Here is a 19,244-nt window from a genome sequence, read left to right as displayed (position 1 = left end):
CATTTCTATCACTTAAAACTATAATGAAGTATACAGGTTAAAATAATAATAATAACTGCTGCAGATAAAATTCTGTTGGAGTTTTGTTTAGGACCTTGGATGGTGACTGTGGTTTAGAAATATATCACGAAAGCCATGTGAGATTTACCTATTATTTAATTACGTAATTTTCTTTAAGCCATTTTATTTGAGAAATACATAAAGGAAAGAGTTGGGTAAAACTATTTTTTGTTTTTGTTTTTGTTTATTCACAAAACCAAAGGAAATAATAGAATTTTGCCAATCGATCTTTCCTCTTTTACTTGCATAAAATGTATTTCATTGGAAGTTAGGAACCTGTAAGCATTACTAATAAACATTCATAAATTTTAATTGGAATTTTGACTTAGAAAATCATAAGTAAAACAGTTTTTTGTTGGTCTCTGCTTTTTTAAGTGTTTATGTTTTAAATTTTCATATGAAATAAAAATTTCATTTCATTTCATTAATTTGAAGTCATTCATTTATTTACTTTTGTTTTCTTCTTTTCAAGGCCCTGTGGAATCCTACATGCACTGAAGGTTTATTTAAACCAGTAAATATTTCAACCTAGGTTAAATCATTTGACCATAAGCAATGTATCATCAGTCTGTGACATGTGAAATATTGAATAAAATCAATTTTCCATCATTCCATATGTTAGCTATTTCATGTAATATGCTAGTTTCCACTCCAAATATTTCATTTTCTGCATTTGTACACAATCGCATAAAATATTTATTTTACATATTCCTACCTTATTCTTACTGTATTTTGACAACAAAAATAGGCTTACTTAAAAATTATATGCAACGGTTTTTAAATGTAACATTCCACTTGGCAGTGCACATTTTCTGTTCAACCTTTTCATCCATCTCATTTGTCTCTCTGGTTATAGTCTTCATTTAATTTCATCACATATTCTATGCACATTAGGGAAGTTTGTAAACAGTACTAGTTTCTCCCATCCTAGTGAGATAATTCCTACTGAAGAACTAAATTCTCTCTCTGTTTCTCTTGTATTGAGATCAAAAGATGAAAGCAGGGTGTCTTCAAATGAAATACATAATGAGTCTTATTCAAACTACAGAAAGTCAGAAACCTATTTATATCTCTGAACATGTGAAAAAAGTTTATTGTACTGACTGACCTCATATTAAGGGAAGTTTCTTGAATGTATCATGAAAGAACACTTGTCTCCTGGACTTAGCCTTGCTGCCTGATTTCTGTGTTTTGTTTTGTTTATTGCCTTTCTAGAAGAGCTCACTTTAATTATTAAATGGCCAGGTAGAACAAGGCACCCTTGAATGTTGTAGTTTATTGCAAGGGTAAGTGACACAGCCCAGAAGTGTTTCAGTGTTGTGAGCAGGGTGCCCGGCAACAGAAGAGCCACAGAGCTAAGGAGAGGAAAGCAGGTCTTATGGAGTTCTCTATATTTTTTTCAAACAGACAACAAAATAATCATAATTAATGGTAGTAATATTCAGATATATGTTATAAAATGTCTTAAATTATTTGAATCATTATGTAATATGAATGATCACATGTTGGCTTTAAACCATGGTATTAAAATAAAATTATAAATATATTTATTTACTTGAAAACATTGTATGTGTCCTTGTTGACTTTGCCCCTTAATGCATTCTTTTATAACCTAAGATAGAACTATTTTGTTTCTCTAACAATTTTCTATAGTTTATTTTGTAATCCTGTTCTTATCTCTTCCTTTTTATGGCTTTATTTTATATTTGAAACCTTTAAATGTAGATAAAGTAAGAAACCCCATCACCTACAATAAAGCACTCACCTGGTAAAGATTTTTATCAACTTGAATGATCAATATCATTTTAAATAAGAAGAAAGAATTTAATGATATTTTGACTAAGATGCAAAGAAAAGAAAAACTTGTATTATTAACTGGATTCTAGATTAAGTCAATGAAGAAAATTACTTTTTTCCCTACAAGCAATGTAGCAGAAACTGTCCACACAGACAAAATGGTCACTTACCTCAAATCGTACAATTTCAAGATTGTTTTTTAACACTAGTGAGACGTTTCAGTGTTGCTTCCTTGGATGTCGGCCAAGGAAATGAAACTGTTCTTTCATTCTCTCCCTTTTTCTCTTAATGGAACTTGGGCTGAGTATACATTAATGAGCATGTTTATAGTTAATAATTTTACTTTATTAAAATGTGTTTATTTGATTACATTGAAAGTGTTTTTAGAAAAATGTGCAAGAACCATTGTACTTACTGTACTATACTCCAGGGTGTTGCAAAGCTAAGGTTGGTATTTGATGACAGGCATCAGAGTATATCTGACTATTGCAAATAGTACAACAACAGTGTATATTGATGAAAGGAAGCATTATGTTGAACTATGACTCCTGAGTGCCTGAAATACTCTAACAGTTGCTAACTCAAAATAAGAGAATGATAAGCTTAATTATGTTTCATTTCCTAATAAGGAAAGTGGAATTTGAAGAGTATGAGCTTTCTCAAGTTCATGTAACTATTCTAATGATATCAAAGTCATAGATTATGCTCAGGTGTTCCAGATCAAAAGAATTTTGTTTTATTTTTCTGACTTCAGAATACTGGTGGATTTTATAATGACAAAACTCAATACATATTATACATGGATTACATTTACAGATATATAGATAATTGTATATTGTGTATACATTATGCATTATTAAAGATAGATTTCTCTGAAATATGCATTATGGATAGGAATAATTGTGATGATAAATCTTGACTATGTGAATACCTAATTCTTTAACATGTATAACATATGAGCCAAGAAAATAGTTTTATTAACACATTTTATTTATATTTTAAATCATGAAAATTTAATTTGTCATGCTCTGTAATATATGCATGTTAAATTTTTTTATTTATCATATTTTAAAATATAGGCAACTTAAGGGCGCCTGCCTGGTTGGTTCAGTTGGTTGAGCTTCTGACTCTTAATTTTGGCTCAGGTCATAATCCCAGGGTTTTGGGTTTGAGCCCCGTGCTGGCTCTGCACTGAGTGTGGAAACTACTTGAGATTCTTTTGCTCCCTCTCCTTCTGCCCTTCTCCCCTTCTCACACGCACTCTTTCTCTCTCTCTGTCTCTCTCTCTATAAAATAAATAAATAAACAAACAAATAAAACAAAAAATATTAAAACTGTTCACCTCTTTAAAAAAATGTAGGTAACTTATTCCCAGTTAGATTTATGACATATAGCTGTTTGTATTTTTTTAATGAAGAGTCTAAAATAAGTATGTTATTACACACATAAGATTTTGTTATGACACACATAACTTCCTTGCTAAAGTTTTCAAAATGGTAACATTTTTCATAATTACCTAAATTTGATGTTGTTTTGAAGTTCTGTTTATTTAGAAAACAAAATATACTTTCTTTCCCATGTTTAACTTGCTGCTAGAGGTGGAAATGTCAAATTTTAAAAAAGGATGCTTTTAATGTTGTATTTTTTTGCCTATATGTTCCTACAGGAACTCTAAATGTAGTTCTATGCTATCTTAACATTTTTTTTTCTTGAACTATAGTTGACAAAAAATGTTACATTAGTTTCAGGTGTATAACTTAGTGATTTAACAACTCTATATGTTATGCTGTGCTCACCACAATTGTAACGACCATCTGTCACCATACAATGCTATTACAATACCACTGATTATATTCTGTATGTGGTACCTTTTATTCCAGTGATATATTCATTCCATAACTGAAAAGCTATATCTCCCACTCCCCTTTATCCATTTTGCCTATCCCCCCCTTTCCTTCTGGGAACCATCAGTTCTCTGTATTTATGGGTCTGTTTCTTTTTGTTTGCCTATTCATTTGTTTTGTGTTTTAGATTCCACATACAAGTGAAATTATATAGTATTTGTTTTTCTTTGTCTGATTTATTTCAATTAGCATGATATGCTCCAGGTCTATCCTTGTTGTCATGAATAGCAAGATCCCATTATTTTTATGTTCAAGTAATATTCCTGTGTGTGTGTGTGTGTGTGTGTGTGTGTGTGTGTGTGTGTGTAGCACATCTTTCTCCATGCATCTGTTGATGGACACTGGGTTGCTTCCATATCTTGACTATGGTAAATAATGCTGCAGTAAACATAGAAGTGCATGTATCTTTTCAATTAATGTTTTTGTTTTCCTTGAGTAAATACCGAGTAGAATTACTGGGTCATAAGACATTTCTATTTTTATTTATTTTATTTTATTTTAATTTCAGTTAACATACTGTTATAGTAGTTTCAGGTATAAACTTCTATTTTTAATTTTTTAGTAACCTCCATACTGTTTTCCACAGTTGCTGCCCCAATTTACATTCCCACCAACAATGCATAAGGGTTGCTTCCTCCACATCCTCACCAACACTTGCTATTTCTTGCCTTTTTGATTCTAGCCATTCTGACAGGTATGAGATAATATTTCAATGTGGTTTTGATTTGCATTTCCAAGATAATTAATGATGTTGGGCATTTTTTCATGTGTTTGTAGGCCATCTGTTTGCCTCCTTTGGAAGATCTCTAATCAGATCTCTGCTTATTTTTAATTCGATTTTTTGGGGGTATTGAGTTGTATAAGTTCTTGATATACTGGGGGTATTAACCTTTTATAGGATATATCATTTATGAATATCTTCTAACATTGAGTAGGTTACCTTTTCATTTTGTTGAGGATTGCTTTTGCTGTGCAAAACTTTTAGGGGTTCCTGAGTAGCTCAGTCTTTCTCTTTCTCTCTCTCTCTTTTAAAATAAACATTTTTTTTTTAAAAAAGCTTTTTTATAATGTAATCCCAATATTTCATTTTTGCAGTTGCCTGGGTGGCTTAGTTGGTTAAGCATCTGACTCTTGGTTTTGGCTCAGGTCATGATCTCACGGTTTGTGAGTTTAAGCCCCAAGTTGGTCTCTGAGCTGCCTGTGCAGGGCATGCTTGGGATTCTCTATCTTCCCACTCTCTCTCTTTTTCTCAAAATAAATAAATACACTTAAAAATTATCTTGCTTTTATTTCTCTTGCTTGAGGAGATATATCCACAAAAATGTTTCCATGGCTGATGTCCAAGAAATTACTGCCTCTGTTTCTTCTAGGAGTTTTATGGCTTCACAACTAACATTTAGGTCTTTAATACATTTGAGTTTTATTTTGTTATTTATTTATTTATTTATTTATTTATTTATTTATAGATATTTATTTTTAAATATTTATTTTGAAGTGGGGAGGGGCAGAGAGAGGGAAAGACAGAGAATCCCAAGCAGTCTCCATACTGTCAATGCAGAGCCCAATGCAGGGCTCAATCTCACAAACCATGAGATCATGACCTGAGCTGAAATCAAGAGTCGGATGCTTAACCAACTGAGTCACAGGCACCCCTAAGATTTTATTTTTAAATAATCTCCACATCCAATTTTGAGCTTGAACTCACAACCCAAAGATTGAAAGTTGCATACTCTACTGATTGAGCCAACCACACACCTCCATTTTGAGTTTTTGTGTGTGATGTAAGAAAATGATCCAGTCTCTTCATTTGCATATAGCTGACTAGTTTTTCAGACCATCTTTTTCCTAGTGTATGTTCTTGCGTCCTTTGTTGTAGACTATTTGACCATATAAGCATGGTTTTATATCCGTACTCTCTATTCTGTTCTATTGATCTATGTCTGTTTTTGTGCCAGCACTATTCTGTTTTGATTTTTACAGCTGAGTAATATGTCTTGGCATCTGGATTTGTGATACCTTCAGCTTTGTTCTTTTTCAGGATGGCTTTTGCTATTCAAGGTCTTCTGTGGTTTCCTACAAATATTAGGACTATTCTGCTTTTGTAAAAATGCTATTGATATTTATTACATTGAACTGTAGGCTGCGTTGGTTACTATGGACATCCTAACAATAGTAATTTTTCCAATCCATGAGAATAGTAGATCTTTTCATTTTGTTTTTATGTCATCTTGAATTGCTTTCATCAGTATTTTATAATTTTCAGAGTATAGGTCTTTCACTTCCTTGGTTAAGTTTATTCTAGGTATTATTTTTGGTGCAATTGTAAATGGAATTGTTTTCTTGATTTCTCTTTTTTTCCTTTGTTGTTAGTGTATAGAAATGCAACTGAATTTTGTGTCCTGAAACGTTACTGATTTCATTTATTATTTCTAATAGTTTTTAGGTAGAGACCTTAGGATTTTGTATGTATAGTATCATGCCATCTGCAACTAGAGACAGTTCAAATTTCTTTACCAATTTAGATGACTTTTAGTTCTTTTTGTGGTCTGATGGCTGTAGCTAGGACTTCTAAGACTATTTGAATAAAAATGGTAAAAGTGGGGGCACCTGGGTGGCTCAGTCGGTTAAGCGGCCGACTTCGGCTCAGGTCATGATCTCGCAGTCCGTGAGTTCGAGCCCCGCGTCGGGCTCTGTGGTGACAGCTCAGAGCCTGGAGCCTGTTTCAGATTCTGTGTCTCCCTCTCTCTGACCCTCCCCCGTTCATGCTCTGTCTCTCTCTGTCTCAAAAATAAATAAACATAAAAAAAAATTTTTAAAAAATGGTAAAAGTGGACATCTTTCTCTTGTTCCTGACCATAGAGAAAATTTTCTCAGCTTCTCTCCATGGAGTATGATGTTAGCTGTGTAGTTTTCACATACAGCTTTCATCATGTTGAGGTGTGTTCCTTCCAACTCCATTTTGTTGAGGGTTTTTATCAGGAATGAATGTTGAATTTTGTCTAATGATTTTCTACATTTATTGAGATCATCATATGATTTTTATCTTTCATTTTGGTGTTAATTGATTTATAGATTTGGATCAGCTGGTGTAAATCCTATTTGATCATGGTGAATAATTTTTTAATGAATTATTGAATGTGATTTGCCAACATTTTGTTGAGGATTTTTGCATGTATGTTCATGAGGGTTATTGGCCTGTAGTGTCTTTGTGTTTTTGGTATGAGGGTAATGCTGGCCTCATAGAATGGGTTTGGAAGCTTTCCTTCCACTTCTACCTTTTGGAATAGTTTGAGGAAAAGTAGGTATTGACTCTTCTTTAAATGTTATAAGTCACCTGTGAATCCATCTGATTCTGGACTTTTGTTTGTGGTAGTTTTTTGATGACCAGCTCAATTCTGTTACTAGTAATTGGTCTGTTCATATTTTCTCATTCTTTCTCATTTAATTTTGGGAGATTGTACATTTCTAGTAACTTTTTCCATTTTTTTTCTAGTTCAGTTTTGTGGTATATAACTTTTCATTGAGTTCTCTTAAAATCCTTTGTATTTCTGTGGTGCCAATTGTTACTTCTCTTTCATTTCATTTCTGATTTTATTTATTTGAATAATTTCTCTTTTTTTCTTTTTTTTTTTTAATTTTTTTTTTAACATTTATTTATTTTTGAGACAGAGAGAGACAGAGCATGAACGGGGGAGGGTCAGAGAGAGGGAGACACAGAATCCGAAACAGGCTCCAGGCTCTGAGCTGTCAGCACAGAGCCCGACGCGGGGCTCGAACTCACGGACCGCGAGATCGTGACCTGAGCCGAAGTCGGCTGCCTAACCGACTGAGCCACCCAGGCGCCCCAAATTTCTCTTTTTTTCTTGATGAGTCTGGCTAAATGTTTACAAATTTTGTTTATCAATTCAAAAAACCAGCTCTTATTTTTTTTATCTTTTCTCCTTCCTCCCTTCCTCTTTCTTTCTTTCTTTCTTTCTTTCTTTCTTTCTTTCTTTCTTTCTTTCTTTCTTCTTTCTTTTCTTTCTTTCTTTCTTTTCTTTTTCTTTCTTTCATCTCTGTTTCATTTATTTATGTTCTGATATGTTTATCAGAGCGTTATGTTTATTATTCCCTTCCTTCTACTGTTCTTGGGCTTTTTTTTTCTTTTTCTAGTTCCTTCAAATTAAATTGTTCATTTGAAATTTTTCTTGTTTGGGGCACCTGAGTGGCTCAGTTGGTTAAGCATGTGACTCTTGATTTAGGATCGGGTCGTGATCTCACAGTTCATGAGTTCCACCCTGCATTGGGCTGTGCACACTGATAGTGTGGGGCCTGCTTGAGATTCTCTTTCTCTCCTCTCTACCCCCCTCACCCACTTCCTCTCACTTTCTCTCAAAATAAATTAAAAAAAAAACTCTAAAAAAAAAAGAGAACATTTTCTTATTTTTTGAGGTTTGGACCATTGTGTTTTCATTTTCATTTGTTTCCAAGTATTTTTTTTTTAATTTTCTTCTGATTTCTTTGTTGGTTGTTTGATAGCATGTTGTTTACCTTCCGTGTGTTTGTGTTTTTTCCATTTATGTTTTCTTCTGATTGATTTCCAGTTTCATGCCATTGTGGCTGGGAAAGATGCATGACATGACTTTAATTTTCTTAAATCAATGTGACTTTTTTATGCGGCCTAATATGTGATCTCTTCCGGAAAATGTTCTATGTGTACTTGAAAAGAATGTGCATTCTGCTGTTTTGGGATGGAATGATCTGTTGTGATTGTCATGGGCTGGTGTTGCAGGGCATTCTGTGCTGAGGCTGCCTTGGTTGGGTGGAGCTGAAGTAGGCATGAGACTGGACAGTCTCTGGGATCTCTGTGCAGAGAACACACTGGCAGGGCAGCCAAAGATGAAATGAGCATGGACCAGGATGCTCCCTGGGCTTTCCATGCAGTGGGAGCATGGCAGGGTAAATGAAGCTGAAGTGTTTGCAAACTGGGGTATCCTAGGGTACACAGTGCTGCGGACACCTAGGTGAGGCATCTGGAGCCAAAAAGCAGGTGTGAATCAGGAGGTCTTGGGGCACTCTGTGCTGGAGGTGCCCTAGCAAGCTGTCTGGATCTAAAGTGGTACAGGTCTGGAGTGTTCCATAGTGCTTTGAACCTGTGTCACCCTGATGTGATAGCTGGAACTGTAGTGAGTGCTGAAAAGGGGTGTCCCTATGTCTGCCACACTGGGGCTGGCTTGGTGGGATAGCTGGGGCTGGTGTGGTCCAGGGACCGAGGGCTCACTGAGGTGGTAGGTTAGTTAGAGTACCCAGACCATGCTCCTGTCCATGCTATCAAGGTGGAAGGGGAACATAAACCATGGTGCTCACTATGCCCCAACCCCCGCCAAACCAGAGAAAGTTCCAGTAGCTCCCCCTCCATTTGGTATGGTTCTGGGTCTCATTCTTCTATATTCTAATTTTTTTGTTTGTTTGCTTTAAACTATGTTTTTTGTTTGTTTGTTTGCTTGCTTGTTTGTTTGAGCTCCAAGGTATCTGGGGCTGGTGTAGGCTAGAGGCCTGGGTCTTGCTAAGGTGGCAGGCTGAGTATGGTGCCTGGACCCTGTTGCCATCTGCCCTATCAAGGTATAGGATGCATGTAAACCATAGTGTTCCAGCAGCTCCCCCCTCTCTGTGGTGGGAGTTCTAAGGCTGCATATTTTAAACACTAGCTGCTCTTTTACACTATGGCTTCTTTTCTGTGCCCAGGGCAGACAGATCTGCTCCCAGTCCCCTCAGTGGTATCCCTCCCCCTGCATTTCCAGGAGTGTTGGAGGTGGGAGTTCCCTTCATTACCACATCTTCGTCTCTATTGCCATTCTATCTGTGTGTTCTATCTTTTGTTCAGTCAGCCCTCTGTTTTTCAGGAGGAATTGCTCTATAAATAGGCTTAGATGTGTTGTGTCTGTGGAGGAAGTAAATTCAGGGTCTTCCTGTCTTGCCATATTATACCATGTTATGTATGATTATTATTTCTAAAATAAATCTCTGCCCCTTGGTGCTTTTTTTTGGGGGGGGTGGAACAGTAATTACCATTATGATATGCAATATTCTTTCCCCCTGTGAGGAAAAATAGCCAATAACTTGAACTTTGATAACAACCTGAAAGGCTTGTGTATTCATAAATTTTGAATATAATGTCTGTGGAGAGGGAATAGATGTCATGCCCTCCTACTCAGGTTCTTCATGGAAGTTTCTTCTTCATAGGGCTGGCAAGATTTCTGACCTGGAAAGAGATTTATTTGTACCTTTTCCCACTAAGGATAGCAGACTCAACTTAAAAGAACAAGTAACTTCACTTAGTAATAAATATTCTACACAAATTTTAATTTTATTTACTTCATGGTTTGTATAATATGTTTTAAGAAGTTATTGTGTTGTTGTTTATTTAGTGTTCAATTTATACTTTAATAAAATTTTTACACAATTTTATGATTTATGTTGTTGGAGATCTCTATCATCTGACTGCCATTTGGTTGTAGCTACATGAATTTTAAGAATAGGACCCTAGGGGCACCTGGGTGGCTCAGTCAGTTGGGCGTCCGACTTTGCCTCAGGTCATGATCTCCCGGTTCGTGGGTTCAAGCCCTGCATCGGGCTCTGTGCTGGCAGCTCGGAGCCTGGAGCCTACTTAAGATTCTGTGTCTCCCTCTCTCTCTGCCCGTCCCCACTCATGCTCTGTCTCTCTCTGTCTCTCAGAAATGAATAAACATTAACAAAACTTTTTTTAAAGAACAGGACCCTAAAAATTAATGACGAATATCTTAAAAGCTACCCTATCCATTTCATTAGTGGAAATACAGAATGAATAAACATTTATATATGCATAAATTGATACTAAATATTGTTTTTCTAATGCTCTGTTACCAGAAGGTGAGCTTTAGAAACCTCCCGATTTTTTTTTTAAATTAATTTGATATAAAAAGTAGAAAGCATCTAGTAGAATTTCACATATACATTATCCATTAGAAATTTATTGTTGGTTTTTAATGAAAAAGAATATGCAATATCTGATAAGCTAACACAAAGGATCAGACTGTCCATTTAGACCAGTACAAATCATAGATCTTACCCAATATCAAGCTTTACTAATTACTTGAAAGGTTTTGACAAAAAAAGCTCAGATGAAAGAGGGACAGCTCTCCAAACTCTTTCATCTCACACTGAACACCCACTCTCTGGTCCAGAATAAAAAGATCAGATATCTAAATGAGGTTTTGTGGAGTTACCACACAGGGAAGAAAGAATGTTTCATCCATGAAACATCTCTATTTTATATTCCAACAATGACATTTTTCAAAGGGAGCTGTGCTCATAAATCCATAGATTTTGAAATTTGTTTCTCAAATCAATCCTTAATCAGGGACCTCTATTAAAAACTCCATATATAAAGACACTTTTCCCAGGAAGTATTATTAGGTTATTTTTCTGGAGATTTAGTTTTCATGTCCATGCAATTAGACAAGGTTACTTCCCTCTTTTCCTTCTGTGGAGAAAAGTCAGTTGCTTTAATTCCTCCTCCTCACCTGTTCCATTCCCACCAATTATTCTGAGAGTGATATTCGATTGGAATGGAATGATCAACCCAGTCTCCTGGAATTTTCATTTCTTTTTAATTGTTAAAAAAATGCCTTGTAAAAAAAGTATATCTGACCAAGATTGCAGTTATATATTTGGTTTTTCATCTGTGTTTTGAATGTTTCAAAACACAGTTTGAGGCAAGAGATAGAAGATTGCTTTTCTTGGAGATTACTTTTTGTTTCCTTTTATTTCTCACTTAAGGCAAGCTTTCAAGAATTGCAATTTTTGAAAGTCAAGAATTTCATGATTCAGTTGGAGAAAAAAAGTAAAATTCCTTTACAAAGATAACATTGTGGGTCAACTATACTAAAAAAAAAATTAAAAAACAAAAGTTACTTTTAAAAACATTTTGGATGTTTTTATAAAATAAAACAAAATTTTATTTTATAAAATTTTATTTTATAAAATAAGAGAGTAGTCCATTTTTTAACCTTATATATCATATTTAAAATTATAAGTATTTACTCATTTTATTTTTTGTTTCCATTTGCTATTTATACAAAATTACTCACACTGGAGCAGTAATGCATTCAGTTAATTAGAATAGAGTATATGCTCTCTTTGTGTTCTTCTAGTTATGATATATATACCTCATTATATATTTTACTGAATATAAAATACAATATAAATAACAAAATGTTTTGGATATAGTTTTATTCCTATAAAGTGTCTATCCTTTTTATACTTCATTTTCTCCCACTTAGTTTGTATCAAAAAGTACAGTAGAAAATTCTCTTAAGAGAAAACACATATAAGAAAAACTGAATCTAACATTTGCAGCGTGATTTGTATGTTTTCCTGCCGTTTCACAAACAGAATGTGTTATTTCTAGTCACAAGTCTCAGTGCCTTTACTTACATCATTCCCTGAACCAGTAGAGCTATGTCTTCTCTCTTGCTTTGTCATATGAAGAAGAAAACAAATTTTATTTTCCCTATTCCACCGCAGCATATAACCTGGCTTCCTTAGACATAATTGAATTCTATCTTCTTTAAAGCCCTCTATAGTTCACTGATGGCTAACATTTTTGGCTCTGTGTGTCAAGTGCTGTTCTAAAGGCTTTACATATTTTAAATGTTTTAATCCTCATAAAAGTCTGTGAGCTAGCTATTCCTATGTGGTATCCTTTGCAAGCAAGAAAACTGAAATACACCGAAATTAAGTAACTTGCCCAAATCACACAACTAGAAAGTTACTAAGCTACATTTAAGCATAGGTCTGCCAGACCCAGAACCTGCACTTTAAAACACACTTCTCTATAGCCTTGTAGGTGAATCATGGAATACTTGAATTTATCCGTGGCTATTTCATGTGTGCTACTCTTATCACCCCAAGTGAGGTATTAGCTCTTTAAAATATAGAATGTATTGTATAGGATTTTTCAGTCCTCTTTAAAAATGCGGGGGGGTGGGTGGAGGGGTGGTTAGAGGTAATTTAATTCATCCTCCTTGCTTTACAGATGTACTTACACAACTTAACAGAAAATGGATTCAAAATGTTTACTTACTTGTCCAAAGTCACGACAGAACACTTATCAGAGTGTAGACTGAAGTACTATTTTCAGGTTCTGTATGTTTGTTTGGCTTTTGTTTTGTTTTCTTTTGTTTTACAGAGCAAAGACATGCTCAACTATATTCAGAATTGAAATGTAAATCCTTATGGGCCTAAGAGGGGTACTAAAGAGAGTTGTATTCATATTCTTTGTTCTCTAAGTGTCTAGACTCTCAAGAGCTGATGTCAGTAGGCTTTACAACAGTGATTTTCAGGGTAGCAAAAGTGTTGGAAAACCGTAACAGGGACTGAGAAGCTGAAGGGGGCAAAGCTGCCTCCCAACCACAGGGTTAGTCTTCAGAGTCTTAGTCCACAATGCTTTCTGTCACTCATGCTGAGTCTACTTGTGCTGCTGTCCCTGGGAATATGCTGGTCTACTAATACCAGGGTAAAATAAATATGTCCCAAATGATGATGGCTAATAGTATTGGTATCATTGCTCTCATATTGTACTCACTCTTCTTTATCAGAATTAGAAGAGATAATATGATTATAAATCAAATATTCTGTTTAATAGAGAAATAGCATATATGCATCATTCTGGAGTGTGATGCTTCTAAAAAAAGACAATAAAACTAAAATTCTAATAAGGCAGCTATCACATTTCATTTTTAAAATGATAATTATAAACAGTTATAGTGACATTACAATCATAAGCAAATGCAAGGTGCTAGAGTTCTTTTAGATGGAAAGAATAATGGCTAATATTTATTAGGTACTACTACATGCCAAGTAAACGTTTAAGTGCTCTGTGTGTGTTGACTCATCTAATCTTAAACAAAACAAGATAGATTCTATTGTTATTCTCATTTTGTACGGGAGGAAATTGAGGCATAACAAGTTGACATAAAATTCCCAAGTTAATATCAAATACATGGTGATGAATCTGGGATATGAATCCAAGCAGTCTTGATTCCAGAATATAGATCCTTCATCATTATACTGTACAGCCCCCCAAATAGAGTGAAATAAACTGAATCCATGGTTATGCTGAAGAAACAACAATTCCCAAATATTAGTGACTTTAACATCATATATTGATGAATTGATTGCTCACTTAAGCTATACATCTATTGCTGGCCAACAGGCACCTGCCTGCCCTCACTGTAAGACTCAGTTTAGTGGAACAATCTTTGTATGTTATGTTGCAGCCTTTGAGGGAAAGAGAGTAAGTCACAAATTGTACATCAGATATTAAATTTCCATTCAGAAGTGGCTCATAACACTTCTCACATCTTATTGGTCAAAACAAAGTGAGTCATATGGTCATAGGTAAGGGGGCAGCAAACACCCACCAACCATGTGCCCAGAAGTGGGAAAACCAAAAAACACTGACAAACAGCACCAATGCCTATTGTACTTTTTTCTGAACTAATCTTTTTTTTTTTTTAATGTTTGTTCTTATTTTGAGAGAGAGAGTGAGCACCAGTAGGGTAAGAGCAGTGAGAGAAGGAGAGAGAGAGAATCCCAAGCAAGCTCTGTGCTGTCAGTGCAGGGTCCAGCGCAGGGTCTTTCTGATATCATAGTAGGTTGTGAGATCATGACCTGAGCTGAAACCAAGAGTCAGACACTTAACCTACTGAGCCACCCAGGGACCCCTGAACTAATCTGCTTTTAATTAAAATGTGAAAATTATCATTTGGTAAATATGCTGACATAAAAATCCTTTGATTCCATCAGTTTTTGAGAAAAACTTAATTCAAAAATTTGTAAACCTGTGAATACCTTCTCCTTAAAATGTCACATGTACGTAATGCTATCTCAGTTTTTAAGATATGACATAAACATATTACTTACACCATATTCTTCAGGTATGTTGCAATCTTTCCATTAGTTTTTCAAATATTTCTATTTTTTATAAAAATATTTCTGCTTATAATCAACAGTCTACTGATTTGCTTAGGATGTGTTGATGTTATCTCAGCCTTATTTCAGCTTATTTTAACTTTATTTTTTAAATAAATGATCATCCCCATATCTATAATAGAGTTTTTTCAAAGCTACTTCACAATGTATTTCTAAGTATTAGTATTGTACTTGTCAGAATAATTCATGGTGACAATGTTATTCTAACAACATTTTTTAGTCATTTACCTCCTTACAACCTTATCATTAGGCACATTTTTCTTCTGTAAATATCTCTGGAGATTTTCAGTGACAAGTATAACATTTAAATGTGTGAACAAAAATGGCTTTCTTGTTCCCAAACAATATGTTATGCTTTATCTAGAAATAGATAATTTGCCTCAACCAAAACAAATAGATTTCATGTAAGTTTTTTGCCCTCTAATTTAGTGTTAAAGGCTTTCCATATTTTCTCCTAAATCATGTATCATATTTTCAACCTTTATGATATAAAAAACATGGTCTCACTCAATTCTCATGGTACATGATTCACATTTTTTACTTAATGAGAAAAGTGTCTTTGGGAATTTTCATATGTAAGCAAATCAAGCTTCATCTTTCTAAATGTGTTTTCCTACCACTTAGTATAAAGTGAAATTCTTGGCATTATTTACTTCCAGCTCATTATTAATTTGCTGATTCCTACTATACTAATTGGTTCAAACTATTTTCATCATAAGACAAATAGGTCAACATTCATTATGTCAGTATGGTAGCATTACCAAAGCTGTCACTTACTTTCAGTTTTTTTTCAATTTTTTTAAATTTTATTTTTTAATGTTTATTTTTGTGAGAGAGAATGACAGAGCATGAGGGAGGGAGGGGCAGGGAGAGAGGGAGACACAGATCCAAAGCAGGCTCCAGGCTCTAAGCTGTCAGCACAGAGCCCAATGCAGGGCTTGAACTTCTGAGCCATGAGATCATGACCTGAGCCAAAGTGGATGCTCAACCTACTGAGCCACCCAGGTGCTCCACTTTCAGTTTAGTCTAAAAATAATTACAATATATATGTATATATACTAAATTAGGATTCTGATATTTTTAGGATGATCTTTTTAAAATCTATTATCAGAATAAATTATTAGAAAATAATTATGTAAGTTGGAAGAAAGCATTAATCAAAATGTTAGAAAAACATTTTGTGTTCTCAGAATTTTATTCACATTTATACTTTTAAAATATTTATACAGGATGAAAAGAAAATTTGTAAATAGTAGAAGCATTTTCAGTCTGTGTTTTACTGTCACGATTTCATTTCTTATCAATAGGATTTTAACTACACAAAATTTAAAAAGATGCTAATTCCCACTGTTCATCAGTAATTAATTTCCCAAGTTTTAAAACATAGATTTTGACATTCTTAAGCAATTTTTATGCGTTAGAAGTGTCAAAAAAAAAGCAAAAATAAAACCACTAAATCAATAAACAGTATTTAATAAGAGTTTATGGTGCATATAAGAACAGTTTGTAAACTGGGAGCCTTCAAATTCAAAGACTGCTGTGAAGCGCCATGGCATGAAGTTATAGGATGGCTTAAAAGTGAAAATGAGGTTGTTTACCCTTTACAACAATTGGTTATTACAATAGATGTTTCCAGATGGCAGGAGATTGGTTAAGTGACTATTTCATACCATTTTGGGGAAGGTTGACTTAAGTTTCTTTTATACTTTTAGAGGCATTTACAAGAAATAACCTAGGTTTAAGTTTCAATTATGGTTATGAAATGAGATAGATTTAGTTCTAATTTATGTGAACTTTTTGTCTGCCCAAAGAGGTCTCTAGTCTCCATTCTACTTAATTTTAACTAAAAAAAAAATAATAAAATAGAATGAGGTGAAATATTTAGAAATATTGGGTTGAGTATAAGTTTGATTCATCAACCAAACTCTCCTAAGAAATCATGATTTATATGAATTGACATTATTTTTAAAATATTATTTAGCAAATGTTTGCTAGCTTAAAATGTGTTGAGCCCTGGGACATAAAATCATATAAAATGACATACCAACCAACCACAAATGAGTAGAGATTGTCAGAATACATAGGTGCAGTCACAATGCCTTTTAATGTTGTTATAATTACCATAACAAACATGTCTACTGTGAGATGTGGTAATTTCAGAAATATCATGTACTTTAGCACAATTCGAGATTTCCTATCAGCTTATTGATTTCTAGGATTATTTTACAGATTTTTATAGGGGAAGAGAAGAGATACTTATGAAATACCTCTGAGTATCAGACACAGGCACACTTAGTGCTTTTCAATATTTTCTGCTCACTTTTCTATATTCTCTTATTTCTGTATGTAAATAACACATTTTATGTCTGTTTATATGAACAGCTGTGCTGCATAGGAACCCAGTTTAACCCTGTTTAGTCCCATCAGACATTTAAAAATGCCTTCAACTTCAATAAGAATAAAACAATAATTAAATAGGCCTGAATAACACAAAAAACACATAAGTGAAAATTTAACTTGAAAGAATATCATATTCTCCAACTGGTTAAGTATAGTAACCACTGGAAAATCAGAAAACATTGTAGTAAATAAGGGAGTGTGTGGTCATGATTATTGTCACTACAGGGGGTGAAGCGCAGCATTCTGAGTACACAAATTATAGTTAAATGTCTTCCTGCAGTTATATGTTTAGTTCTCATGTGATATAGTTGGGGAAACAAATCATTACAATGCAGTAAGCTGAATGCCATGCATTTCATACATTCATTTATTTGACAAAATATGTAATGAGTATGTTATATGCCAGTTACCTGTGTAGGTGTTGGGCATACCCAGTAAGCAAAACAACTGTAATTTCCACTCTGTGGTGTTTTCACCTCATTCAGTACCCCTAACAACTGTAAGTAGTAGGCCCTGTCATTATTCCTGCTCTATAGACAAAAACATGGTGGTTTAGAGAAGATAAATAACTGGCCTGATTTCACAACAAGTACTAAGTGTGCCCCATGTTAGTCTGACAACAGAGACTAAGCCCATTATCACACCACACCTCTCTGCCAGGTACAGTGATAGAAGAGTGCTTACCGGAAAGGTGCAAAAAGCAGCGATAATGCTTTGATTTCATTGAGAGACTATTCCATAGGACCCCAATTAACATTATATTTTGATAAAAAGAGAAAGTAAAGAGAAAAAAAGACAAAAGACAATAGACATTTTTTATGACATTTTGTTGTTTTGTGTTACGTATTAATGCCTCAGACTGAATTAGCTTGAATTTCCTTTTATCATTGGTGCATCTACATTTCTGAGTTATCAGAGTGAAGCCTTATAATTTTTTTTTCTGAGACTAACTTAACTTGTTGGAGACTGAAATGTATTTTTATTACCAACTACATAATGTATTTTTATTTACCAACTACATCATCTGGTATAGGCTCTCATGAAGAAAATTGAATTATGCTGCCGCATTCTAATATCATAACCTAGTAATCAAATATAGAAACTTTAAAAATGAATACATGTTGAATTAGCACAGCTCTAGCCATTTGATTCAGAAGGGGAGGTTGGAAGTCACCTCTGTTCTTTGTACAAGCTTCTGTAGAACTGTAGAGCAAGAAGCATATTTATAGTCCTTTAACAAGCATACATGGTAATTAAAAACAGCAAGGTTTCCGCCTGCATAACCTGGTTCTTGGGTATGGAGATAACCACTTTTAGCTGACTCCAGGGTACTCTTGAAAGCAATATGATTGCACCGTGGAGTCTCTGTTTGTTTATCCTACATGTAATTGAAACAGAGCTGACATGCTACTCTGGTGCTCTCTTCTGCCCTACTCTCTGAGGCAACCATATGTTACATTTCCAACTTTCATAAATATGGTTAGAATTGTTCATCACAGACAAGTGTGAGATCTCTCATTATCACCGACTTTCATTCAGGGATCATTTGTTGGTCTCCTATGCACCTGGGATAGAACTTTAGTAAGAGGGAAGGAGTATAAAACCAGATTTCACTCAGGATTGGTAGAGAGTAATGAAATTATAAATTTCGCATGTGATATAGTTGGGAAAACAAATGTTATAATTATAAATTATAACATTTATATAATATTTATATAAATATAACATTTATATAATAAATTATTATAAATTATAATTTATAAATTATATAATTTATAAATTATAAATAATTTATAAATTATATTTATAATTTCATTTATAATGAAATTATAAATTTCATCTTACTAATAAGTCCATGAGTGTGATTTCTCAGGACAATTGATATCATGAATCCTAATGGCTCACCACCTCACTGCAAAGCGTTAATGAATCAATACCTTATCTCTCAATAGTTCTGGATTTGTTAAAGCATAAAAGAAATGAGAGTGTGACCTTAACACTTAGCTTTTCATCTAGCACTCTTGTCCAAGGAGAGGTAATACAATGTACTTTTGTAGAAAGTACTCAGTA

The 19,244-nt window shown here is 34.1% G+C and overlaps 1 protein-coding gene across 4 annotated transcripts in view; it reads left to right on the top strand.

The window, feature by feature from the left end:
* CCSER1 (coiled-coil serine rich protein 1) overlaps window positions 1-19,244 on the top strand; it is a 1,274,715-nt gene that overhangs the window by 677,319 nt on the left and 578,152 nt on the right. The window contains exon 10 of one of the 4 annotated variants that reach the window (XM_019464313.2): window positions 533-1,622. The exons of the other annotated variants lie outside the window; for them this stretch is intronic. Coding sequence (XP_019319858.1) covers window positions 533-592 — 60 coding nt within the window. The 3' untranslated portion in view covers window positions 593-1,622. Of the gene's footprint in view, window positions 1-532; window positions 1,623-19,244 lie in introns of those variants that run through there. 4 annotated transcript variants of the gene reach the window in all.

The sequence above is a fragment of the Panthera pardus genome, unplaced genomic scaffold (assembly GCF_024362965.1).
Source record: "Panthera pardus isolate Hobbes unplaced genomic scaffold, ASM2436296v1 HiC_scaffold_13, whole genome shotgun sequence".
Classification (NCBI taxonomy): Eukaryota; Metazoa; Chordata; class Mammalia; order Carnivora; family Felidae; genus Panthera; species Panthera pardus.
This window is presented reverse-complemented; position numbering and strand designations above follow the sequence as displayed.